At 44.0% G+C, this 27239-nt stretch overlaps 3 protein-coding genes across 3 annotated transcripts in view; 1 reads left to right on the forward strand and 2 right to left on the reverse strand.

Annotated features, from left to right (window-relative positions):
- Positions 1-1882: 1882 nt before the first annotated feature.
- Positions 1883-10626, reverse strand: TMX2 (thioredoxin related transmembrane protein 2). The gene is made up of 8 exons (XM_035124571.2): positions 10173-10626; positions 9308-9368; positions 8190-8303; positions 6682-6758; positions 5035-5141; positions 3706-3771; positions 3158-3287; positions 1883-3035 (listed from the first exon to the last, which is right to left on the reverse strand). The coding sequence occupies exons 1-8, from the start codon at positions 10566-10568 to the stop codon at positions 2892-2894; spliced, it is 1095 nt and encodes a 364-aa protein (XP_034980462.1). The 5' UTR covers positions 10569-10626; the 3' UTR covers positions 1883-2891.
- Positions 10627-10713: 87 nt separating this feature from the next.
- MED19 (mediator complex subunit 19) lies at positions 10714-14105 on the forward strand. The gene is made up of 5 exons (XM_035124585.2): positions 10714-10963; positions 12055-12311; positions 13136-13232; positions 13380-13474; positions 13621-14105. Exons 1-5 carry the CDS (start codon positions 10741-10743, stop codon positions 13687-13689), a joined length of 741 nt encoding a protein of 246 aa, XP_034980476.1. The 5' UTR covers positions 10714-10740; the 3' UTR covers positions 13690-14105.
- Positions 14106-14183: 78 nt separating this feature from the next.
- Positions 14184-27239, reverse strand: part of ZDHHC5 (zinc finger DHHC-type palmitoyltransferase 5) — a 50275-nt gene continuing 37219 nt past the window's right edge. Inside the window, exons 11-12 of the mRNA XM_035124560.2 lie at positions 25417-26306; positions 14184-24530 (exon numbers count right to left, since the gene is read on the reverse strand). Coding sequence (XP_034980451.2) covers positions 24365-24530; positions 25417-26306 — 1056 coding nt within the window. The 3' untranslated portion in view covers positions 14184-24364. The remainder of the gene's footprint in view (positions 24531-25416; positions 26307-27239) is intronic.

Raw genomic sequence — 27239 nt, forward strand, 5'->3', positions numbered from 1 at the left:
TGTAATAACTTCTGTCCGAGGTTTGCTATTTAGCTCTCTTTTGCCTTAAAGAAAATGGGTTTCTTAAAACCAAATCCCCCAAACTCTCCCTATCTTCTAATGCAGTACTCTTGTCTTGTGGCATGGCAGCAGACGAAGGACAGATCCACACATTCACAGTACTCCATCACAACTGATTACATGCGAGTATCAGGTTGAAAGCAGCCATGGGAAGTGATTTTGCGCTGTCAGTGATGGGTGTGAACAGACGATTCACACTCGTCATCATATGGCATTGTAGCAAACACAGAACCTTTGGTATTTTTGTTGTGACTGCTCTGTAATCTTTGGATGAAGGGCAGTATACACATTTAATAAATAAAATAACAGGGATGAACAGCTCCTACCTTTCCTTAGTAAGACACATCCACCTTCTAAGTTAGGAGCCCCCCAACTACTTTTAGGGAACTTGTTTCATTATCTAACCTAGCAGAACCACTCCCTAACCATCTTATGTAGTTCCATTGTAAACTGAGCTGCCTGCTTCTAATTCCTGAAGTTTGTGCTATTTTCCTTTCTTCTGCTCCTTAAGTTGTACTGCTCCTTAAAGTTGTTGCATTTGACACTTGTATTCGCAAACATACGTGGAACACAAAAAGCTTCTATTTGGATACCAGCATGGCATGGCATGGCATCCCTACCCTCACTTTTCCTTCTATATCATACTTTCCACATTGTTCCCATTTCTCAAATCTTTGTCTCTGATTGTATCTGCCTTTAATTAGGAGGAAACAATGTAGGCATGCCCTTCAGAAGCACAAGCTGGCATTCTGATCTAAGCAAGGTTCTTTTTATTCCCTTCTTACAGGTTTACTGTTATAGTGCTGCCACTCTGTGGCCTACACTGTCCTTTCACATCTGGCTTGTCAGTGGTGTCTTTTTTGGCCCAGCCTATGAACAGTTGCATGTCTGGGGAAGACAAAAGCAATGCCTTTGCACGTGTGAGGAACAGCAGTACACCAAAAGATCAGAGTAAGCTGAGGGCAGCTATTCTTCAAACACAATTTCTTTTTTCTTTAAAGGTTTAAAAGCAGGTATGTGGGGGGCGGGACGGTCTGGATTGGTACTATGGTGCACGGTGTTAACCCTTCCCCTAACTCAGTGGTGGCCAAACTTGGCCCTCCAGCTCGTCAAGTTCTCCCTTTTTTAAAGGGAAATTCCCTTATGCTGAATAGGCTTCCTTGCGAGAAAAGGGAAAACTTGACAGCTATGCTCCAGCTGTTTTCAGACATCATTCCTGACCACTGGTCCTGTTAGCTAGGGATGATGGGAGTTGTAGTCCAAAAACAGCTGGAGAGCCAAGTTTGGTCACCACTGCCCTAACTGAACCTCACAGTTAGTTTTCCCCAGGGTGAAAACATACACCTATCTATAGGATTGACCTCAGCTAACTATTCAGGAGGGGGAATTTTAATAAGGAAAATAGAAGAGGAAGACTTAAATCTCTCCCCTCCTCCCACATTGTAGTCCAGCTTCAAACTGATGCTTCCTCCATCTAAAAACTGGTGGAGACCCTAGTTGGACTTTTCCAAGATCTTCCCAGTGACTCAGCCAGCATGCTTACAGCTTGGTAGAGAGCACCAAGAAGGATAGCGTGGCAAAGCCCTCACCCCATACAGAAGAGTTCAGCCGTAAACAGTGAACAGAATTTACTTGGTCACTAGGAAACATTCTTTTAAAAGAAAAAGAAAAGAATGCCCTGAGATCTATGGATGAACAGTATACTATGGACAGTATACAAATTTAATAAATAATAATGATAATAATAAGCAAATGCTTGCATAAATCACTACAGACTGTGGTCATATTCCAACTCAGAAACAAAAAGAAGGCTCCAGAAAAAGACATCCCCAAGTTTGTTTATTAGAGATAGCCGTATAAGACAATTAACAGAAGTGTGAAGGTGGATGAGTACAGTGAAGTGGAGTTTGTTCCTATCCACAAACAAGCTCCCTGGGTTGGAAATGGAGTTAGCAGCTATAAGAACCCTGCCAATTATGACTCTGGGCGGCAGATGCAACTACTCCTCCAGTTTGGGGGCAGGAGGGACCCCCTTCTTACTGCACACCCTCAGCATATTACACCACGCAAGCAGCTGATGACGATGATGATGCAGAGAACAGGAAATCTTTAAGGACTGCATGGCTGCTGCTTATTCTCTGGCACAGCAGCACTTTCAAGTTCAGCAAAGAAACATTGTGCGTCCACCCATTGGCTTTTAAAGCCCAAAACATATGGGAAGAGACCACATAGGTTCTGCAGTCAGTACAGTAGAGGGCAGTGGGTAGCAAGTAGTCAAAATTGGTCAATGACACCTGTAGCTTCTCAGCCACAGATAGGACCCTGCGTAAAACCAATTCAAACAGGAGTGAGGTGTCACAGCTTTGACAGGAGGGAGTCAATTCCACCAAAAGTGGCAATTCCTCCCATCCTGCCCATTTACAGTGTCCACTGAGTTCTTGCTCCCCCCCAGTAGCTCTTATTCATTGCCAGAGAAGCCTGCAGCCCCATATCTAGATGCAGAAACATGTTCTAGCTTCTATAGAGTTGGGGCCACATCTTATCTTGCTGAAACTACACCTAGCAACTCCCGGAAGGAGGATCAGGGGATGGGGGAAGTCCCAAAGAAACATGTAGCTGCCAGCAGAGAGGCACTGAGCCCAGGAGGATAGAAGCTCCCTGGCAACTACACTCAGAAGATAGAAGCTCCCTGGCATGTACAATCATCTCCCAGCACCAGCGTTGTGGGTGAAAGCAGCTTGTGGCTGATGTCCCAGGAGAGAGCTCAGAATGGCAATGGAAGAGGAGTGGGGAGCTAAACAGTAAAGGAACACAGTCCAGTCCTCTGGGCTCTATTTGTCCTTCTTGCTCTCTCCATTGGGGACCTCAGGGGCAGCAGGCTGTTCTGGAGACTCCTCTGGGACCTCGGGCTGCTTAGACACTTTCTTGGCTCTCTGGTACAGCTCGTTCAAGTTGAATTCCCGAATCACATTCTCCTGTGACAAAAAGAAAGATCAGCATTGTTTTGTGTTGCCTTGTACTGACCCCGCCCCCAGCTTAAAACAAGGAGCACATCTGATATTGACAGCATACAAATGAAACTTCAGATAGAATGTACCTCCGAAAAATTCCATGAGACTGCTCGTCCCTTTTTATCAATCTGTGGCCGGCGCATCACCTCCTTCCCACCTTGGAAAAGGATTAGTGTGGGCAACTGCTTAGTGAGAGGAGATGTACTGACTTTGTACCTGTGAAGAGACGGAGGGCTTGAGTCCAGGGAGAATAAGAAAAGGAACATCTGGCCAGAGATTAATGTGGGCCAGGAAATTTTCTAGTGTTTTGTTTTTTCCTTCAGGAAATATTGTTCCACAGGTTCGTTAGTCATAATGAATGCCAACTACAAATAATTATTAGGTCACCAAAGCTGATTCTAAGTTTTTAGACTTGTTTATTAAATTCAAGTAAAATAAACAGGCTAATTACATCTCTCTAAGAAATCAGAAAATTTTCTGATTTGAATTACCCTAATATGAATTACTCAACACGGCATCTCCTCTTCCCACACTGCCCTACTAATGCAAAACAAGTTTTCATGGTGCTGCATATCACACACCTAGCCTTGTGGTCTTCCTCATTCTCCTAAGGTTCCTACAGCAAATAGCTCACCTGGTGCTCACATCAGGGTAGCGGCCCACATCCACCTTCCCAAAGTTCAATCCGGTGCAGTTGTATCTGAAGAGGCACAGCAATGGTTAGTATGCAGGCAGAAACACCATGAAACAAAGTAGACGCTTATTATTTCATTAATGGTCACATTCTGTTTTCTTCCTGCATGGAACTCAAGGCAGCATACATATGTTTCCCAGACAATTTCCCATCCAGACACTAACCAAACCTAGATGATCTCAGCTTCAACCAAGGTTGCGGCATCATGTGCTTTCAGACAATAACACAGAATATTAAAGAACACGGAAAGCACAGCCTTAAGCTGATTCCAGGGGCTTTCTCCCTTCTCTCAAGTTTGAACTACTCCTCTGGGAAGCTTTAGATTTTACTGTGTTGAGTTATACAGCCACCCTTTTCCTGCTTATGCAACCACGATGTTGATGTGTAACTCAACTCTACAGGGACTAAAAAGGAAAACACTTTCTACACTAGGGCCATCTACTGGTCATTGCTGGAAGCAATAGGTTGCTTCAAAAAAGCCATTGGTGGCCAGGCCCTTGCCAAGAGCCACTTAAAGAGCAATCCTTCACTTTGGAACCTCAGGATAAGGAGAGGCCTTTGCCTCAGTTGAATGTCTAGCGGGGTCACCAGAATCTCTTATGGAGTCCCCCCCCCCAGAAACTGCCAGTAGCTAATGAGCTATTGCCACCATTCATCTCCCATTAGTTCAACTGCTAGGTCTCATAAACCTCAGAACGGGAACCACCATAAACTCTCTTGGGAACTAATTTTCTTCAATTTTAAATTGTCAGTCTATATAAAGGATTAGCACTAACCCCCTGCAACCACAAGGGCCTGGATTCATGGACATTCCCTATTTGTTAGAGTTCCTTCCCATTAAAGTTTGTTTTAGAGGATACAAATTTTTCCTCTTTTAAACCATAACTTGCATGCCTATAGTAACACTCTTTCTTAAAAGCCAGCGGTACATCAGGGGCTGCTATCAGAATAATCTGGCGAGTTTATCTTTGTTCACCCAACAAATGAAATATTGTATCTTAGAAATATAATAATAAGAATAAGAATAAGCCACTTTTCATCCATAGATTTCAGGGCAGTTCATAGCATAAAAATACACACTCATCTTAGCCCAGTAGTTATCACACTGGAACATACTGGACTCAATGCCTCTCTGTATACCCTTCAGCACAACAAAAATGCTGAGTGCCGGAGGTAAAGCATGCATCACACTATAGGCATCACATGTGCCTGAAGTCTGCCTGCCCCTGCGCTAAGACACCATACTTTATTAAAGAGTAAACCACTCACTTAAGAGACAAGTCTGCATAGATGGGAGCAAATGACTGGCACTCATTGGACCAATTAGCAAAAAATTCCACAATCCAGGTTACGCGCTTGTCCCGTTCTAGTTCCTCCTGCAAAAGAGGGATCAAGGCTGACAACATGCACATCCCTCAAATGTCCACATACGACACTTCAATAGAGTTGAAAGGATACAGAAGGACAATCCCTATCCTGAAGCAGGATCACACAACCATCAACCCTTCTCTAACCTGGTGCCCTCCAACATGGTTTGCATTCCAGTTCCCATCAGCCCCAGCCAGAATGGCCAATGAGGATGGATGACAAGGAGTTACAGCTTAATAACACCTGGAGGGCACCAGGTTGGGGAAAGCTGCTGCACAGAAGGACCAGCAATCACAATTCAAACCCATAGAGTTCCAGGAGTTGAGAGGCACTGGCAAAGAACAGGTTATCAGTAGAAGCCTGATGGATCAGCAGCCAGCCCAGCACCCTCTCTTACAGTGGCCAACCAGATGCCTATGTGAAGCCCACAAGGTCAGAGCGTAACAGCACTTTCCTTACTTGTGCTTCCTAGAAACTAGGATTCAGATGCAAACCGCCTCCAATATTAGAGGCAGTACACAACCACCATGGCGTAGCTCCAAATAGTTCATATACTAGGCTACATCCAATAGTTACCTTCATGCTTGCACTTCTCTCTGTGTTTAAGACTACCTGTATCTGGAAAGTGCTCCCTTTGTCTGAACTTCAGAGCTTAGGGCAAGGCTTTTTCAGTTGGGCTGAACCAGTCCCATTCCACCACCAGTAACCTACATCAATGTAGACTGCCAATGACACTCTTTGCTCAGATCTTCTTAGGTCTCCATACTCTCAGTTCTCGTGTTAATATGTACCATTTCTATAAAATATTTTAAATAGTATTTTATATTCCATACCTATAAACAAAATTTCCACAATGCTCGCAGGGCGGTAAGACTGCATGCAACTTTTCAAAATAACCAATCAGCAAGAGGAAACAGCAGTACAGAATAATAAACTTGAGGCCTCCTTAAGCAGAGCTAATGCAGTGCAATGGTTAGATAAAGTGTCAAACTAGAACCTGGAAGATCGGGGTTCAAATCTGCACTCGGTAGTGAAGCTCAGTGAGGGACCTTGGGCCAGACACTTTCTCTTTGGCCAATCTACCTCAGATGTTACTGGTAGTTATGAGAACAAAGTGTGTGTGAATGTATAGAATACATGCCTCCTTGAGCTCCAAGAAAGAAAAGGTAGAACATACAGTTAGAGCAGCAACAGTGAACATCTATGGCCTGGGAAGTGGTCAGTTATCATCATCATCATCTCCCTGCTGGTTCAGTCACTGCTGCTGCTGCCAGGAAAAGCCAGGAGCTGCAGACTATCCAGTTGCCCGAGAATAAATGTTCCAGATCCAGGAACAAAAGTGGGAGGGGAACCTTGTTGAAGCAGTGTCTCCTTTTCAGCCAGCACTGCCTATTTCTGTTTTAACAAGGGTTTTTATTGTGTTCATTTTCTTACTGTAAGGAAACTAGGTCAGCATTGATATAATAAGCTATACCCAAAATAATAAGCTATACCCAGTTTATCCAATTCCCCAAGAACAAATGAGAGTGCAGAGAATAAAATACTCACATCTATTGTTTTATCACTGAAATATTTGATGTATTCAGGACCCAGGTACAGAGGTGGCTTGCAGGTCATCAGGAACACTGAAAAGGCACACACCAAGCACAGCTTAACTAGCACATGGGTAGGCAAACTAAGGCCCGGGGGCCGAATCCGGCCCAATCACCTTCTAAATCCAGCCTTTATTCGAAGAATAAAGAAATACCCAATATTTTGGAGTGGCAGGAGAAATTGTTTGGAAATTTAGACCTGGATAACCTGACCAATTCAATCAGAGGGTATTCCAATAAGAAATTCCATCACAATTGGAAAAAATTTGGAGTACATGAAGGGACAGTGCCCCACAATAAAATCCTGGGTTTATTTCTAAGGCCTCGTACTGAGCTGATTTGATTTAACTTAAGTTGATAAAGCTGAATGATGATGAATCCTTTTTTCCTTTTTTTGTGTGAGTTATGGAGAGGAGGAGATATAGGGGAATAAATAAAGGTGAATATAGCCGAAATGTATTTTGATTATTATGATTTTGGGTATGAATGAGTATTTGAATGTACTGTATGATTTTTGTTTTCTTTTGTTTGTAATTTCTTTATGATTATGAGTATTATTATTTATGTTTGATGCTGTATGATATTAATTTTTATGTTATATTTTCATTATTATTTCATTATATGATATATTTTCATTATTATTTATATATGATTGTGTATGTTATTGTTTCTATATTATTGTTTTTTGAGTGTGTATGTGATTTTGTGATTGTATTTTAATTTGAATTCCAATAAAGTTTATTTAATTTTTTTTAAAAAAAGGAATTCATTCATCCCCCCCAAAATAGTCCAACCCCCCACAAGGTCTGAGGGACAGTGGACCGCCCCCCTGCTGAAAACGTTTGCTGACCCCTAGTTTAGCACTATTGCTGGGATGGGATTAGGAAGCTGCTTTATATGGGACCAGAGTGTTTGTCCACCTACTACAGTATTGTCTAAGCTTTGACTCCTCCCTGCTTTAGAGATTGGCAGAATTCTCCAAAGGTTCCCTAGATCAGGCATCTCCAAACTGCGGCCCTCCAGATGTTTTGGCCTACAACTCCCATGATCCCTAGCTAACAGGACCAGTGGTCAGGGAAGATGGGAATTGTAGTCCAAAACATCTGGAGGGCCAAAGTTTGGGGATGCCTGATCTAGGTTATATTCTCCTCTTGCCAGGAACAAAGATTCCTCCAGCCCACAGCCCTCCTCCAATAGCTCAAGCAAATGGAATTCAGGCAGCAGGTTCCAGCTGCAGTGTTAGATATGTCAATCATGGGATAGTCTTTACTTCCACTTAATGCAAATTGGCATTGCCCTATAAACAAGAATAATGCCCCAAAATAGAGGAATTATGAAAGAGTTATTATGTGGTAATGCAGAACTGGTGGATTTTGTGTCTAAAGTCCTATTATTTATGATGTCCAAGTCCTCCTCAATTGATATAACTAGAACTAGAACTAGGATGTAACTAGGATGACTCACCTAAACAGAGGGTGAGGTAGAGCAGTCCCATTCTGATGTCAAGGCGGAAAAAAAGGATGACATTGGCTACTTTGCTGAACATGAAGATGTTTCCCACATGCTGGTCCACAGTAACTTGAGAGAGAGAGAAAGAGGCACATTCTTATGGCTGATATTATCTGCATCACTGCTAGGCCCAGCAACAAGCTGGAATTTTGAATGAAGCTTAACTTTTTAAAAATTTGTGGAAGCTTTCTGTGCAAGACAGATTACATACTTAGAATGCCTATTGATAGATATACAGACACGGTGTAGTTTTCAAGGTCTGTGTGAGTTTCTTGTCAAATGAGTTCTGTCCTAGGCTAACGTTGTACAGTTTTGTATTTTACAGCATGTGCTGTAGCTTTTTGCATTTCCTGCAAATGATACTACTACCGGTAAGTGTGTTCTTTTCATGCCTATAGGTCATTTCTGCTTCCCATATCATTTCAGGCTAAACCCCACATTCTGCATATCCTTTCATCTTAAGCAATCACTGTTCTCCACTGTATTCTTATCACCTCCATGTTGACATTCACTTATTCTCACCCATAATAGACCAAGGCTTGGCACATAGAAGCTTTGCCCTGCTGGCCTCCATATCTTTGTATTATGTAACAGAAAACAAAAGAAACAGACAGGTCACCTTTTGAAGCCGCTCCTAAAGCAGGAATGCACAGGGACAACGCACCAATTGTGGCAGAGGAACAAGGACCTAGCAGCAGCCATTCATCTTAAAACTTTTGAAATCATTTAGGGGCTTTCTGTTTCTGTGTGCATTTTTGACACAACCTCATCCCACTTACATCCCACTCTGTACTAGCTATTTTTTGTTCAAAACATACTGACTAGACCAGGCATCCCCAAACTTCGGCCCTCCAGATGTTTTGGACTACAATTCCCATAATCCCTGACCACTGGTCCTGTTAGCTAGGGATCATGGGAGTTGTAGGCCAAAACATCTGGAGGGCCGCAGTTTGGGGATGCCTGGACTAGACCATACTGACTTTAAAGAAAATAAGATTTTGATACAAGTTAAAACCAGCTGTGAAATCTTTGTTTTCTGAAAAAGAGAGATATAAAGAACAAGCATTACTTACTGGATCTGCGGTTCTTCATCATCACAATGGCACTGAGGAACATAAGAATCTCCACCTCGCGCTACAAAGAAAGATGGCAGTAAGTGGTTGTATAAGCAGAGGGGAAAAGGGCCCAGCTGGCCTGTCCTTAAAGCAGATGTCACATCTATCCATCATCTAGCTGGCCATACTGTCAGTGCCAAAAGAAGCTTACAATTGCTTGGAAGTTTCAGGACCACAAACCAAGCAGCTGCACAATGAAATAAAACTAGAGATGACTTTTATGTGACGGCATATGCAAGGATCACCCTTATTTGGACTGGATTCTTAAATTCCACCAACCCCAACTAGCATGCCCAGTAACCAAAGAGGGTGGGAACCGGTGCCCAACATTTTTTTGGGGGGGGTTGTTGTTTTATTTTGATTATATATTTTGTGGTTTTGTGGTTTTATATTTTGATTTTCTTCTATAAACCGCCCTGAGACCTCCGGTATATAAATTCTATAAACAAACAATATCTGGAGGGCCGCAAGTTAGTTACCCTTCATTAGTACATGACGCACCAGCCATCAAAACAACAAAAGCGCAATCAGTCGATGGCACCGAGGAAGAAAGAAAGAAAGAAAGAAAGAAAGAAAGAAAGAAAGAAAGAAAGAAAGAAAGAAAGAAAGAAAGAAAGAAAGAAAGAAAGACATCTGTCTCTTTCCTTCCAGTCGGAGAGTCGAATGTCTGCGGGACGAGGATGCCAAACGGCAGATCTCGACTTCTCTGGGCAAAGGGGAGAAACGGAGCGTTCTCTTCCCGGCAGTTCGCCGGATGAGCCCCATAGAGGAAAGAGGGCGTGAGGGGGGCCCCTGTCAGAAGGTGCTCCGGGCAAGGCCTCACCCAGTCGAAGTCACAGGGGTTCCCGTCCTCGCGCTGGGTGGGCAGCCCGTGGCATAACGGCGGCACCTTCCGCACCAGCAGGAAGGCAGCCGAGAGCAGAAGCGACAGCGGGTAGTAGGGCTGCGCCAGCCATCGGCAGATTCCAGGCACGGAGTAGATCAGGGCCAGCAGCGGAGCAAGCACCGCCATCTTCACCTCACCCTGACCGAGCCCCCGCGCCTGCCTGCGGCGCACGCTCGTCGTTCCTCCACTCTGGCTCGCTGGCCAATACCTACGCCAATCAACGGAAAGGCGGAGCTTAGAGAAACACCGCGCGCTTTCATTGGCCGATTTCAGAATCGCTGTGATGGATTCGGAATACAAACTAGATTGCTTTCCGGAGACCTCTCGACGCATTCTGTTGACGTCATGCCGCCATCCAAAAAATACGTCACGAGAAAGCAGAGTGCCATCCAATCGGAACGTGGCGCAGTTTCCAGGTTAGTTAGCCAATCATACGTAAGAGGAGGGTTCACCGCCTTCCAATGAAAACTAGGCGAGCAGAGGGGACAGCCAAGATCCGAAGCCAATGGGAGGAGATTGCGCGGAGCACGCCGGGATGATGGAGAATTTCTCCGCTCTCTTCGGAGGGACAGAACCGCCTCCGCCTAGCACAGCCGCCGCGCTGGGCTTTGGTCCAGGGAAACCCGGAGGACCGGGGACTGGGCCAGCTCCCGTCCCTGCGGTGACCCCCGTCGGAGAGAAAGCGGCGGCCGCTAGTGGCCCGTTCTACCTAATGCGCGAGTTACCAGGTATGTGGCTGTTGGAGGGGCGGGCTTCGGGGGGGCTATTCAGCCTACCGTAATTTAGAGGCGGGCCTTGCATCCTTGGCCAATGCCAACGAGGCGTTGCGGGGGAATGGCCCAATAGAGATTCGCGGTTGCGTCTTGATGGGCACTCCTCCCTGTTCCTGTGGGAACTTAGACCCAACAGTCGACGCTGACGACTTCGCGGAAGCGCCGCTAGTGGTGGGATTTCGATTGGCAGTTGCCTGGGGCCCAATGAGGTGTCGGATTGAAAAAGGGAGGCGGGGTCAGGCTGTGCATCCGCATTTGGCGCTGCCGAGACGGAAGCCGCTGAAGTTCATTAACTTCAAGACAAGCAGCTGTTTGCCTTTCCTGTTTTAATAGATGCTTGCTGTAATAATCTATATGGAAGGTCCGTCTGAAAAGCACTGTCTAAATACCATGAGCAAATAGGACCCAGTGAACATGTAACAACACTATGCCAAAACCTGGCTTAGCACACGAGAGCAAGCATTCCCAGAGCAAAGGCTGTGGCTGTTGCACTACCATGCTTTGGCTCAGCACTGCATGCTGACTCGGGGTTCATGGTTGTCTCCCCTAAACTATGAGTGATCAACAACAAACAGCTCATGGCTTGTCGGGAGAGACAGAACATGAGCCCAGGTTTGGATGTAATGCAGGACTCGGGAAGAAGCACAGCAACCATGATTTGCGTGAAGCCATGAATTGGCTTAGTGTTGTGTGCAAACTATTGCTTTGTTACCAGACGAGGGTCCTACAAACCATTACCTTGAAGCAACCTCCCATGGAATAATAGGGCTTTAGGGATTTTCTTCCCAGGATGCCACAGCCTATCAAGAAGAGAAGTACATTTCCAGAAAGCAGAGCAAAGCTTTTTCTTGATCTGGCTTCACCAAAAGCATTTTGGGTGTATGAGGCTGGACATGTCCTCTTGTCATCTCAACAAAGAATTCAGTTGCAGGTGCAAGTAGTGTCTTATTTGAAGGATTTGCTTGCCAGATTCTATCTGCCTTTGTCCTGTTACTCCCAACAAGCCAAACATAGGCAGTATTGTCATGTCCTTTGTTCTTTGCCAGGTACTACAGAACTAACAGGGAGCACAAACCTGATCACCCACTACAACCTGGAGCATGCCTACAACAAATTTTGTGGCAAAAAGGTGAAGGAGAAGCTCAGCAACTTCCTGCCAGACCTACCAGGGATGATAGATTTGCCAGGTTCACATGACAACAGCAGCCTGCGCTCTCTCATTGAGAAACCCCCCATCTGCAGCAGTTCGTTCAACCCTATCACTGGTACCATGTTAACAGGCTTTCGTCTCCATGCAGGCCCGGTAAGTTAGAGTTGGGGGCTGCAAGGGAAGAAGGAAATATTGACTGTTGGTGGGAAAAGAATGTTCTGAATGACAAAAATAAATAAATAAAATTATGGCAGCATTGGAAATAGATGTTAGGGTGCACTGGAGAATATGAGTACTGGGAGAAACTTCTAAGAGTCCAGTAGAATGGGATCCATCTCCCTTGATGGAATAAGCAGTAGTAGGTAGGCTGAAGTTAGGGAGGGATCCCAGGCAGGAGGATTCACAGAAGTACAGTGGAACCTCGGGTTACGTACCGTCCTCCTTACGAACGCTTTGGGTTACGAGCTCCGCTAACACGGAAGTAGGTGTTCTGGGTGGCAAACTTTGCCCTGGGATGCAAGTGGAAGTCGTGTGGCAGCAGCGGGAGGCTCCATTAGCAAAAGCGCGCCTTGGGTTAAGAACAGTTTTGGGTTAATAATGGACCTCCGGAACGAATTAAGTTCGTAAATGGAGGTCCCACTGTACTGCCAAATTTAGTGCTCTCTTTTGCAGAGCAGGTATGAAACGGAACGTTGACTCATATGTGAATTCCAGAGTAATGCTTTAGCCGTATTCTGTGAAGGGTAGATAGCCAAGGAGTCTAGGGAGCGCTGAGCTCATAACAGACCCAAGTACTTAGTGAACCTAGTAGAAACTTTTCTTGCAAGTTTTGATGGGGGATAATGGTGGGACCAGGTTACCAAAGAGACAAGCAATCCCCTCCCTGCAAATGATTACGCCTGTGGTTATTGTCTGGAACAACAGATGTGGTATTCAGTGGACTAACATGCTCTTTTCTTTCTTTTGCACTGCCTCAGCTGCCAGAGCAGTGTCGCTTAATGCACATCCAGCCACCTAAGAAAAAAAACAAGCACAAACACAAGCAGAGTCGTACCCAGGATCCTGTACCTCCAGGTAAGAAGCTTCCTCCTTGGGCCCTGTGGTTGCATTTGCCCTCACCAACCCCTTCCAATTTAGCATTCCACAGTCCAGCAGCCTAAGCTACCACAATTTCTGCCTCGTCAAAAGTGTCTGCTTCAGTTCCTTTTCTCTTCTTGGCAGAAACTCCTTCAGATTCTGACCACAAGAAGAAAAAGAAGAAGAAAGAGGATGACCCTGAGCGGAAAAGGAAGAAGAAGGAGAAGAAGAAAAAGAAAGTAAGTTGGGAAGAATGCTTCCACCAGCTCAAGTAATTGTACCTTCAGGTGCCAGAGAACGGACTGACCTTTTCTCCTGGCCTTTCATTCTTGTTGAGAACTTTCATTCTCATTCTTGCATGTGTGTCCATTTTGTTTTTCTTTAGAATCGGCATAGCCCTGAACACCCTGGTGTGGGCAGCTCTCAGGCCAGCAGCAGCAGCAGCCTCCGGTAAAGTCCTGCCAGAGAGTTACCTTGGAAGGTGCTACAGCTTTGACAAGAAAAGGAGGAAGAGCAATAATGGGGGAGTCACCACAGACTCATATACTTCCCCTGCTTCCCCTTCACCCCTACTGAGTGGAACTTCTGGGACTCCATTGATCCCCTCTATAAGGAACACAGACTTTGCCTGCGACACAATGCAGACTGGTGTCTTTATATGGGAGCCCTGCCTACTCGGGGAGGGTTTTTTTCTTCTTTTCCTTTTTACAGAATGTTCCTGACCAAGTTGGGATGTGTCTGCCTCGTGATTTAGTTAAACCTTTGTTGGAGCACTTGGGAGGGTCTAGAACCTCCTCTCATATCATGGGCTTTCAAACTGCACTGTGAATAGATAGGGTTAGAGACTCCAGAAGTGCTTTCTTTTGTAAAGTGTGGCCCAAGGCTAGTGGGTGAGATAGTCTCCTAAGTAGAAAGAGCTACTGTGATCGGGCTTTTTCGAAATAGGAGAATGGGAGAAACGGCTGAATTGTGAGGTGGGAGTAAAGAGAAGACAAGGTTGGTTTTATCTTCCCGGAGTTGACCCATGCTGATAAGTAGGCCTGCTTTAATATCATCACCTGGAGAGTTAAGTCGAAAGCTTTGACCAAATTTCTTTTAACAGTGGAAGCATGTGAGTCAAGAAGCTGTACTGTGAATCCAAGGACAGAACTGTATATATGGTGATATTTCCCCCTAAGGGCTCACTTGCCAGGTAAAGGCTTCTCTACATGTAGTCCCTTTAAAAATAAAACTTGAAAACAAAAAAAAAGCTGACATCATTTAAATCTTTGCCAGCAGAAGGGAGAAAGTGGAATCTTCGGCCACAGACTTCAGCTGTGAACAGATGGAAGCCTCTTTCTGGAACCTGGACGAATAGAAACCATTGCTTTCCTCTGTCCTCTTCTTCTGATTTTTTCTGAATTAGTACCTTAGCACAGCACCCTGGCAGAAATGGTTCCTTAAACTGTCAGCTGGTCATCTTGATGGCTAGTCTGTCCCACTTCTAAAGCCAAGGTGGTGATGAATCGGCCCCTATCTACTGCACCAAAATTCCTTGGAGTGACAAGAGGAATGTGCTTGGAAATAGCCTGCCATCTTAACTGCTTCTTTTTTCCTATAGGAAGGGGAATTTCATCCACAGTTAAAACATCTCTTTCCTGAGCTTAAGAATCAGAATGAGGGTGGAACTGCACTTTGATCAAGAGTGCCTCTTAGGGACAAACAGGGCATGAGAATTTCAGGACCCTGACTGAAGTTCCTGTAACTTCTTAAAATCAAATTCCCCCAATATAAATTTTCTTCCTCAAGGGGTAAATGTGGTTCCCACCCCCAGTGAATAAGCTGCTCCAGGGAGACTGTTTTTTTCATGGAAACAGCTCCCCCCCCCCCGGTGTTGTGAATCCAATCCAAATATCCCACCTATCAATTTTTTAAAAGTTGAGATCCCTGCATAGATCGCCTTATCAGTCCTTTCACAGAGATGATAGATGTCACTTGGAAATGAAATGCAGATGCTCTGGCTCACAGTATTAATAAATTGCTTTCTAGTGATACTGCTTGTCTCTTATGCTGGTCTACTTGCACAGAAAGGCTTGCTTAATGTCAAAGGACTCCTATGAAGTACTGTAGGAGTTTGTGCAGACTTCATGTTGCTCCATGGGGGAGCTTGCTTTACACCCAGTGCTTTTTATGGAAAAGTATAGACTTTTTGGTAAAGTAGGCCTAGTTGGGCATTCAGATACATAGGTATTTCACTGATAACAGCAAGATGCAGTGATTCAGTTGAGAAGGTGGAAAGTGGAAATCATGAAAATCAACTCATCTCATTTATTTACTATGTTTGTGTCCTACCTTCCTTCTAAGAAGCTCAAGACAGTATACATACTTTCTACCCTCCCTCTGTTCCACTTTATGCATACAGCAACCCTGTAGGCTAGGCTGAGTGTGATTGGCCTAAGAACGCCCAGTGAGTTTTTGGTGCCCCTGCTATGACACCATAACCATTACGCTACACTACCTGGGTACCAAAGGAAGGAGTTGGGTTCTCCACCTGTAGATCCTCCTCCTGATATACCAGGCTAATAAATATTAAAAGAGAAAAGGGTGGTTGGACAGAGTTTTTTTAAATTCTCTTCCTCCTTGCATTTTGAAGATATTTGTAACTAAAATTACTAGGTCCTGGATCTATTTTCAGTACACTCCCGTTGCGGCCCTTGAACAATCTGACTGCCATTTCCTTTGCTCTCAGTACCTTTGGAAGAGCAGTATGAGCTGTTTATTCCATCTCCATCTTCTTCACCATTTTGCTATAGACAACAAAGTAATGAACCGAGCTGAAGCAGTAAATGGGGATCATATAATAATGCTTTGCTTGCTACTCTTCCATGTGCTTACAAAAGAAAGCTGATGATAATAAAGGGAAAGGATGAAAGTCTACTCCACTCCCGACTCTTCTCTACCCCCAATTATCACATGCATCTAAATTAAAAGCCATTGCTAGTAGGAAAGGTGGGGCAAAACTGGCTGATCCTGTTCCTCTAAGTGACTGGTGATTTCTGCATCCTGAAGAACAGGTAAGGAATACTTTCTCTGTTCCCAACCCAACCCAGAACCATCAGAAAAATACTGTCCTCTCCTCTGCAGCCCTGGGGATATGTTTCAGGGAAGGGAAACGCACCTTCAGCCTCCCCCGGATGTTACAGAACTTCAACACCCATTGGCCATGTTTGCTGGGGCTGATGGACATGTAGTTCACAAACATCTGGAGGACCAAAGATTCCCTCCCCAGATCATCCTGTGTGTCAGGTGGATGTTCCCATGCAAGTAGCTCCACAGGCAGCATTTTAGTATTAAGAAAAAAATCCAGGCTGAACTGGGCAGCATCAATAGGAATTGTGGAAGGTAACAGAAACTGGTGTGAACAATCTGCTTCTAAAATTCTTTAGAATAACGTAAATAGGCAGCACAGGAGTACACACCTGAGGGGAACCAAGTCACCCTTCATGTCAGCCGTAAGACAATACAAGTAGGACTAACCTTAGGGTTGCCACTATTTGAAACAGTGAAAATCCAGACAGAAAAAATGTTGAGCTTTTTTTTAGTTTTGCCCAAAATTGTTGAGCTTTGATGTTTTTGAGCTATTTTAAGGGAAAACGAGCAATGCTAACGTGGGCTGCCATATGTTTGGATTTTCCCAGACATTTGGCCAATTTCTGCTGGAAAATGCAGTATTCTGGTATGTCTGGGAAATTCTGCACGTATGGCAATCCTACCAACACCCAAAGCATTGCACTGGGGCAGTTTTGAAATGAGACAACACCCATCCACTACTAGTAGCACCAGGAAGGTGTGCAATATTTCTTTGTACATAGAAATGCACCACACCAATAATGTGCAACTCATACATTAACAAAAAAAAGGATAGTGACACTTTAAAAGACTTAACAGTTATTGTGTCATAAGGTTTCATGGGCCAGAGCCCACTTTGTAAAATGCACAAAGCGGCATTCTTGGTTCACATGTAAAAGGGGAGGCGGCATTATAAATGCAATGCAATCCTAGCAGAGTAGATGCAAACTTTCCCAAATATTAACTGCCTGCCAAAAACAAGATGGTGTACAGGAACACCAAAAATGGGACAGCTGTGTGAGAGAGACACTCCCTAACTATACTGAGACTAAGTTAGGGTGTCAGATCTGAAAATGAATTCCAACTCTGCAACATCATTCTGTAGCCTCCCTTTGAAATCTTTTTTTGTTACAAAGTATGGCAACTTTATAAAGTCTCTTACACAATGGCCAGACAGACTCCTGTAACATGAAAGCTGCCATACTTTATTAGCAGTTGGGAATGTGTCACGCCCTGATTATATCTTTCGTAGCACAACTCTCTCTTGTATTACTGAGCCCTCTGACTCTTGTTTCTGCACAGATGTTTATCTCCACCCATTTAAGATAAAGATGACAAAGTGAGTTCTAGCTCATGACAGTTTTCCCCTGCAATAAATTTTGTTGAAGGTACAATTAAACTGCTAAATTTTGTGTGATTTGCATATTTACAAGAGGGCTTTGGGATGAAGGTTTGAGTGGTGTGCTAATTGCAGAAAAATATGCCTCTCTCCCTTTTTACTGGTTTCTTTTAAACTTCTACATTAGCCTTTTGCTCTCTGCACCCCACAGCACCTCTTCTCCTGCTATACAGCCACAGGGTTCCCCGCACCACCTCCTTCAGCCCACAGGTAAATCTGCACCACAGCCTCTTAACAATGCAATAGTCCAGCTGAATCAAACCAATAGCCCATCTCATCCAACATCTTGCTTCACACCATGTTAAACCACCTGCCTCTAAGCAAGCCTGAGGACAGTGACAGCCCTTTCCTGCTGTAAACCTAACAGCATTTAGTGGCATGCTGCTTTCTGAAGACCAAGGCACCATTGACAAACCTATTCTCCAGCCATCTAATGTAGCACCCATCACTGCTTGGAGCAGTGAATGCCAGGCCTTTTAAGTATGCACTGGATGAAGTGCTCCTTTTTATTATTATCTTCAATCTACACCACAGCAAAGTTCACTTGGGAATCTCAATTTCTGGTGTTGACAGAAAGGCAGTAAAGCTCACCCAACATTATGCATAACATTACAACCCTCTGCCGTATTTTCTTACCCTCCCCCATCAATCTAAAAAGTTTACATATTGAAAGAGGTCCAGTCCTTGGCTGGCTTATCCGTTGACAGCTGGTAGCTGGTCCCAGATCCACTAGCAACCTTTGAATGCAGACACCTGCTGGTGTAATGATGTGTAGACAATCCCCCTCTTTTTTGTCTGGGTCCTACATATTCCCACAAAGAAGAAATGGGTCACAAACAATGAGGTTTTGTCCTTCTGCCAAGAAAATAGTAAGCGGTCTGAAATCTGCTACCAGGTCATGCTGTATGGCAGACATTCAACTTTTGCAGACCCAGGGCCCACTTTTAACTCAAACATGCATTTAGGGACCCATTTCTTAATCTCTTACCTTAATATTTGCATGGTGGCACAGCTCCTGTTGCGACCCACCTTGGATCAGGCCCTGATGCACCAGTTGAAGACCAGTGGTGCATGGAACTATTATTTACATACACAAATATGCCTCAACATAAAACATCCACTGTATTGAACATTTTGGTTTACCTATATTGACTAGCACTGAAGTAAATTGCAGAGCTCAAATAGTTTGAAACAATGATTAAATTCAAAAAAAATTGTGGCTCTCCCTTCGAAACAGAAGTCACAACAAAATCACATTCCATTCCTTCTTCTAAGATTTAGGCACAAGTAAGCTTAGATGGATTACACGTGGCAGGTAGCAAGGTAGGCAAGGTTAAGGACTATTCTTTTGTAATTTGGGAAAAATTATGGCCCTGGAAGGTCTGCTTTGGTGGGGTTTCTTTCTTTTTTTTGTGAAGGCTAAAAAATAACTTGAGTGGTCAATAGGGCATAGCTGCCTCACAGACCAATGTATTCTATGCAAAGACAGCAGACTTTGTGGACATACCGTAACCATACTATACATACAGCTAGCTATGTTTTTGTTTTTATTTTTGTAAGTCACACAGAGAACTTTGCATAAAAAAATAGATATCTGTGCTTCTGTCAAATGTTTTTGAGGAGTAAATAACACCTTTTTGAGTGATGGGAATAGCTACCCATGCTCTTATCTTTGTCAAATGTACATTACTTTGATTTCTATTTTTGATCAAGTATTATATTTCATTTGTGGGCAGCTGTTCAGCATGCAACACAGCCAATATTTCAAAAATATGTAGAACAGGCAAATTAATGCTACGCAACTGAACGATTAATTTTCAAAAGGAATAATGACCATTAGCAAAAGAGTAACCGATGCCAAAAGACACTGACCTGCACTGACCACAGAAACTGTGGGCAGCCCATTTGTGTTACCCAAGTAGACACCATCACCAATCACGTCTGTGGCACTTTTAATTAGCAAAGTGTGTTACAATCTTTATTTGCGCCCTCACAACAACCCTGTGAGGTAGGTCACTGCTGTACTCAATTTTATAAATTTGGAACTGGGATCAAAAATGATTTGCTCAGTGAGAAACTATGGCAGAAGCAGAAGATGGATTCAGATCTCCTGCCTAGTGCTTAGCCCTATTCTTTACTCATGACATCTGCTTTTTTGGGGTGGTGGTGGTGGCAGACTTACAAGCCTGGAAACATGGCAGCCTTCTTCAATGCTAACCATTAGCTTCTTGCAGTCAAAAGCCCAAATGGTTGACTGAAGCTCATCAAGTCACTCCCTGTTCATTTGTTTCCCTTTGCAACGGTGTGAATCAAATATAATTTAAAGTTAATTTCATAACAAAGTTACGTCATTACTCTCCAAGGGGGTCTCTTGAAATGTGGTATGACAAGACTTGCAGATTCTTAATGCGCCAATGTGTGAGAGGGGGAGGGTTCAGTTCAACAAGCCTGTGCAAAGCTGTACAGCTAGGCCAATCCAACCTGTATTAGCAGAACCCGTAATACTATTCTGTGCAGCAGTGTCATAAAGAGATATTTAAAACAGAGTACTACAGTTCAAAAGAATATGAGACTTATGATTACAAGAAGAAGCTAAAGGGGCTGAGTGTGTTCAGCTCACAAAAGATTAAGAGATGCTGTTGACCATCTCAAAAATAGCAGATACAAAAGGGGTTTTAAAAGGGGGGGCAGATTTAAAATTATACGGAAACTGCCAAGAGTTACCAGTAAGGGCTGATCAGCAATGGAACCAGCTGCTTAGGCAAGTTGAAGAATCTTCTTCCTTAAAAGATCACCATGGAAATGCTGGGAACGGAACCTTAAAAGGTCATCAGTTCCAAGTAAGGACCCTCCACACAATCACTTACAATATTGCAGTTGTTTTTCACACAGCACCATCTGTGTGTGTGGCATGTTATAAAGTAGAGGTCTGACATGCCCTTATCCCAAGCAGCCTTCAATCTTAAAAAAAAGCAGAAGAGAACAGAGGCAGGGACAGATGAGGGAAGAATATGCAGCCATCTCAATTATATGTACTTCAGGTGGGAACTAAAGGAGCATCCCATAGGGGAAGACACCACCCCCTCTCTATCCCTGGCAAAATATATCATGTGTTTCTCTCCCGCCCCCAATCCCAGTATGAGGCTGTGTCTAGCTGCTATATGTTGAGAATTCAACAGGGACAGTTTTCATCATAATTTCTGTGCAATTTACGGCAGAAATTGGTTGAGGCTGTCCCTTCCAACTTACACTGCATGCAGATTTGGTGGTATGGAAGCGTACCATGGCAAGGCGCACTGTTGTGGAAGTTAAGTTAGTCTTGTCTCCTAGCAAAAAGGCAAATGAACAGCAGCTAGTGAGAAGCCAGGGTTCCCAAGATCACTTGAATTAGAATTCATTACAGAGCAGCCTAATGAGTCCCACCCACAGGCTATTAGAATTAAGACTTTCTACAATCCTACTAGTCTTCACTGGGAACTCCCTTTTCTTGAAGACTGCCTGCTATAGGATTATAGCCTGCTTTCATGAAGGTGTCTGTCAGATGCTTAGTCGCCATTACTGTACTACCACAGCCTTACTCAGCTCTTCCAGATGATGAGCAGGTATTGGGAGATACAAACGAGGTTCAAAGGCTTCTCCTTGAGGCAAAGTAAGCAACATCAAGGCTCTGGCTCAGAACTGTAATTGGGGCAATTAGCACTCTTGCTGTCATCAACAAGAAGCAGAACACTTAAAAGAGCCGCTGAAGAGCTTAAGCACACATTCTGGGATAATTTTAAACGTAACTCACCAAGGTGGAAACATCTATGGAAACTGAATCACTCTAGATAGAAGGACCAAGCAGGCCTAAAACCATTACTGCTGTAGCCGGTTCTGAGCCAAGCCCCTTCCTAAGTCTCTAAAGTAGAAGAATTCAGGAGAATCTGTTTCCATAGTTAATAAAAGAATTAATGAAATAAAGCACTGACTTTATGCATGAACATCATGGTTGTTATTAGCACTTATGACATATATATTTTAAGTGTTTATCTACCAGAAATTAGAAATCACATTACGCTGATGTATACAAACAGCAGTTGTGTGTATTTATTTATTTATTTAATGCACTTTTATACTCCACCCTTCTTCTATAAAGCATCACTCAGGGCATCTCTTTATGAAATTTAGAGACTGTAACTACCTTCTATATCAATGGTACTATTTAAGTAATATTGGGCATGTCAATAACTTTCCCACACGAATCAATGAGAAGCATGGGTTTAATACTGAAATCAAGGGGACTTTGTCGTGCCTAGTTTTGGCTGGATTAAGACATCTCACCTGGCAACTGTTGCCATATAGATAGCTGCATCACTTGCTCATAGCTTCCTCCAAAGTCCTTTAGATTCCTTTTCTGTGAAATTCTATTATTTGAATATAAAAATTACCGGCTGCAGTTGAGCCACATGCTCCTCACAAGAAGTGGTTTTCCAACCATCTGTATCAGAACTGCAGGATAAGGAGGATATATATATATATGCTTGGTGTCCAATATTTTCATCAAGGTGTGAAGGAAACAAAAACAAAGAGAATGTAGACTTGAATGTAGCAAAGATGGAAATTTCACTAATAACACAGAACTTCATTTGAAATGCTGTGCAGTTTTATCAATTGAGATGGAACACAGTTTAGAATGTAGCAAGTGCAGTTGAGGGTTATTTGTTTTAATGGCATTTTTATATTTGTTTCTTTCCTTTTCTATTGCAAGCCACTTCGAGGCCTAGCCCTTAACCTAGGGTATAATATGCAACTACTTTCTGAACCAGTCCTCCATTGTAAGCCTCCTCTGTAACGAGGTTTGGAATGTAGATGACTGAATGAGCATTCCTCACTTACCTTCTTGGGAAACCTTTTGCACCAGCTCTGGAAATCAGCACAATGCCTGCAGTTCGAATTACCAAGGATCAGAAGCTAGTAATGTCCTTCCTACGGAACCATTTTGGGTGGGCATGGCAAGCAATACTGAAGGATAACCACCAGGACCTTTCTCCTCCCCAGGTTAACAAAACAAAACAAAACAAAACAAAACAAAACTACACAAGCATGGAGGGAGTGGCTCATTATATAATTTTTTATTCCTCATTTTAAAATGGCTAGTCATAATAAAAATAAAAGTGTGGCCCATTGCAGGCCACAGTAAAGATATTGCCATAGAGAAAGAGTCAGTAGCGACTGGAGATTGTTTGATTCCTGGGTTGCTCTGATTTTTACTCATGGGCTTTTAGGGGTTGAAAGTTTTTTGGCATATGGAAAAATATTGCTTTTTGGTTTGTTTGTTTTCCCTCTTCTTTCTGTTGCCCAGTTTGTGAATAAAGAACCATGATACCACAATAAATCAATATGGAACAAATCATAAAAGCAATGTAAAAAACCACCTGGGGGAGGGATTTACTAAATACAAGTAATATATCCACATAGGCGACACAGCTCCAATGCCACTGCCACCCTCCTCCTGCTCAGCACCCAAAGCACGATCCTGTATCCTTATAGTATGCAACTGGCACCTGTGCATGCTGATTGGCCTGGTTTGTAGGGTATGGCATCCTTTCACTGGGAGTCATTTTACTGAGAAGTCAAAGCCTGCCTGGAGCTGAAAACATGGGAAGCCAAACACTCCCATAGTCTTCTTAACCCCACCCCCAAGCCCCCCAGAAAAGGAGGATTTATTCATAGAGAAAATCTTCCAGAAGGATAGAGCAAGGATTAGGAAGCCTTTGTCTATTCCCTTCATTTCCTGGAAAGGACAATCCAGAGTGGGGCAGAACAAGCCAAACTCAAGCCTGGCCACAGGCACTGGGATGACCAGGTCAGTGGTACCAATTAGGTAACATATTAGCATTTCCTCAGCCATACTTGTCCAAGGATAGTGATTTAACAGCAGTTTTTGTATTTTGCCTGACCCATTCAAACGTAAACGAAATGATTAATACAGCCCTTTGGACTCCTCCAAAATTAAAATGCTCCATACATGGCTTCCTCAGGCCCAGCTAATGGGGTCTGCCAGGGCCACCCCACGCTCCATATGGATATATATATATATATTTTAATATTTATATTTATATATTTATAGATATTTATATATACACACACCCAGTAACTCAGAACAGGAAAAAATAGCATCCGTTAACAATAAAAAAATTTAGAAATGATCCACTCCTACCGCACTAGGCGAGCAATTGCACAAGGTCCACAACTGACTGTCCTGTTGGTAGTGGGGCAGCCTGCAGCCTGTACCTTCTCTCACAGAGGGTGCTGAGAGCAACTCCCTCCCCTTCTCTCTGGGCAGTGTGCGCTACAAATTGCAGTCTCTTTCTTGGTTGAGAGGAAGAGTGCAGGCTGTGGAGATGAGCAAGGCTAGAATCCTGCTGTAGTGTTTAGGGACTCTCCCAATACCAGATACTTTAGTTTAAAAAGGTAGCTGTCCCTTCAGCTCTCCCCCCTGCAAAAAAACTGTATTTGTAAAAAAAGGTCCATGCATCTGATGGGGCAACCATTTGGTGAGCAAGTCCCAATCTCCTGCTCATCAGGGATAGAGCATTTTGGAATCAGCCATGGAGGAGTCAACAGTGGGGATATCACCTCCTCATACAGAGATCTCATACGTAGTCCCACCCACTCCAGAGACCTTCTTGACTCCTCCACGAGTGGGGCTGCTGAGAGGTGGCTGACCAGGGGTGGGCGAGGTTGAGCTCAGGCTTTTGGGCTGTCCATTGGACTTGCTGTAGGAGGGTCTCATCTGCATCTCGTCTCTGGGGAAAAGGAAGGATACATGGATGTCAGGAAGTGACCACTCATTCAATGGCAATGGAAATGGAGGATGCCTCACACTCGGTAAGGAAAGGAAAGCTTGGGATACATCTTGCACTGCCTAAGGAACAGTGCACCTTTTGTATCTACGGAAAACTTATTCTAAATACTTTTTACCACCCAGCTAAACACACTAATCTAGAAGATAGAATACTACACACAGAGAATTATTAAGAAAAGATGCTACATGTACCCAATACAACACTCTCTAGAAGGAAAAAAAGGAGGTGCAGTGGGAAGAAAGCTTTTTAGGAAACTGACAGAAGGGCTCATGCTTCCACCATCATGAGAGGACCAGGTGATTTCTTACAATCTGTCCTTTCCCTGGTGGACCCAAGTGTCTCATTCATGCATGCCAACAAGACAGGGAAAAGGACCACACTTGGGTTAGGTAGAAAGGCAGACATAAATATAAAAGTTTTATATATGAGGTAGAAACCAAGCAGCTTTCACACAGATCCAGGTATCTTTTAGGGAAGCCAATGACCATCACACACACCCAAGGAAAGTAGGGGTGTTCAAAGCCACACACACTTCACAAAAAGGAATGCAGTACTCTGGAGATATGCACTGCATTGTATAGTGGAGGAAATGGGCTGGTTCACACACTGGAGGGAAGGAAGGAAAGGAGGGAGGGAGGAAAGGGCAGACGAGTGCAGGCATTATTTGTAGATCTCCCCCAGCCACTCCCTCCAAATGCTGCTGAAAGGAACAAAAATTATCTTGGGGTCTCTGGTCAGATCAGAGATAGGACAGGGTTGAATGCGGCTCTTCCTCCACCAAGTCAAGGAACACTTAAAGCGTGAGGCAGGTGTCACTTGTACTTACTTTGGTGCCAGTAAAGGCTGCAAGGCCACCTCCTCAGTCTCTGGGACAATGGCCTGCGAGGACTGTTTTTGGCTGCTGTAAGACACAGATTTGCCCAAGTGTGGGGCTGCAGGCTGGTCTGGTGAGCCCAGAGAGCGCACTCTGAGTGCATGTGGTGGTTCTGGCTTGCCAAAGCGAGGTGGCACTGGGCGGGTGAGTGGGTTCTTGCCCAGAGGGGAGCGTTTTGAATCGTCCGAGGAGGAGCTGGTACGTGGAGCATTACTGGAGCCTGGGGTGGACTGGATGCCTGAGTCCCCCAGTGCTGTATCCTCCTCTCTGGCCAGGGGTGGTGGCATGGGTGACTGCTGTAGCAGCTTCTCCCGCTCCTGCATGGAGGCCACAATGTGGCGCGAAAGATTGTCATAACGGACAGGTGAAGGGTCACGGGGTGGCTGGTGCTTCGGTGAGCCAGAACTTGGGAAACGACTGTGCAGGTCAGCCTCCCGCTGCTGGGCAATACGTGCCGAGAGGAAAGGAGATGTGTAGCCCATGGGGGCCTCTGGCTCTGGGCCTGCCTGCACTGACTCAAAGTCAGGGCTGTCAGAGGGTGTGAGAAGACTGTCGTAGGACAAGCTCCCATTGCGTGTCTGGTTCACCAAGCTCTTGTAAGATGTGGATGTGGTGCCCTCAGAGCGGATCGACTGAAGATGGCCCAATTCAAAGCCCATGCCTTGGGCAGACTTGAGGCTGGATGAACGGGAGCCACTGGATAGTGGATCAAAATGGAAACTTTTGCCAAAAGTGGGAGACCGAAAACTCTCTGGCTCCAGACTTGGCTCAGAACGGTAGCTGGGGTTTCGACTGCCCTCAGCAATGGAGGTTGCCTCCTTCAAGCTGTCTCCTCGACTTAGCTACAGCAGGGGAGAAGGGGGAAGAGGAACATATGCAACAATAATTAGTAAGCCTCCTGGACTGTGGATATTAATTCATAACTATTGGGTGCAGAGTTTGCTTTCTCAAAGCTCCCATAAGCAAGGACCTCTGCTTACTGTAAATGAAGTTCCCACATTTCTTGATGCAGAAGCCTCATTTTTTTCAAAAACATTGTAAACACAATAATGTAAGCTAGATAATCAAGTTGTTTACTTATTAAGAGTCAATGTGGTGTAACAGACTTTTAGACTTGGACCTTGGTTTAAATCCCCCCAGAGCTGTAAAGTTCATTGTGTGTCATTGGCTCAGTCGCATTCCTTCAGTCTAACCTATTTCACAGGATTGCTTTATACATAGCAAAATAGGAAGCTGCCTTATGCAGAATCTGTATAGCTAAATGTAGACACGGATAGGCAATGGATCTCTATGGACCTATCTCTTCCAGCTCTTGCTGGAGATGCTGAGGATTGAACCTGGGATCTTCTGCTTCCAAGCATATATTCTACCACTGAGGTATACAGACCATTCTTTATATAAAGTAGAACAACCTCATTTATTTCACCCAGAGCTCCACCAAGGGTACTGTATTTACAAAGGTAAAAGGAAATTCATTTTTGGAGGGTCTTATTTAATAAATCATTACTTCACTGATCAAATTCTAGCCAGCTATAGAAGAAGCATTAAGAGTTTAATAGGGGAGCATTTACACGTATTCACCATTACATCTAACATCAAGCTGAAGTGGTTGAGTGCCAGTAAAAAATAGCGCCAACCCAAGATAAGGTAATGGTTTCTACATACTAATGGGATTCCCTAGGTAGGAAGAAATACATAGATTGATGAATTAAAAGAAAAGGCAATGCTTACAGAGCCTGAAAGGTTCTTAGCTTCCACATTTACAAGAAGGGACT

This window comes from Zootoca vivipara, chromosome 1 (assembly GCF_963506605.1).
Source record: "Zootoca vivipara chromosome 1, rZooViv1.1, whole genome shotgun sequence".
NCBI lineage: Eukaryota > Metazoa > Chordata > Lepidosauria > Squamata > Lacertidae > Zootoca > Zootoca vivipara.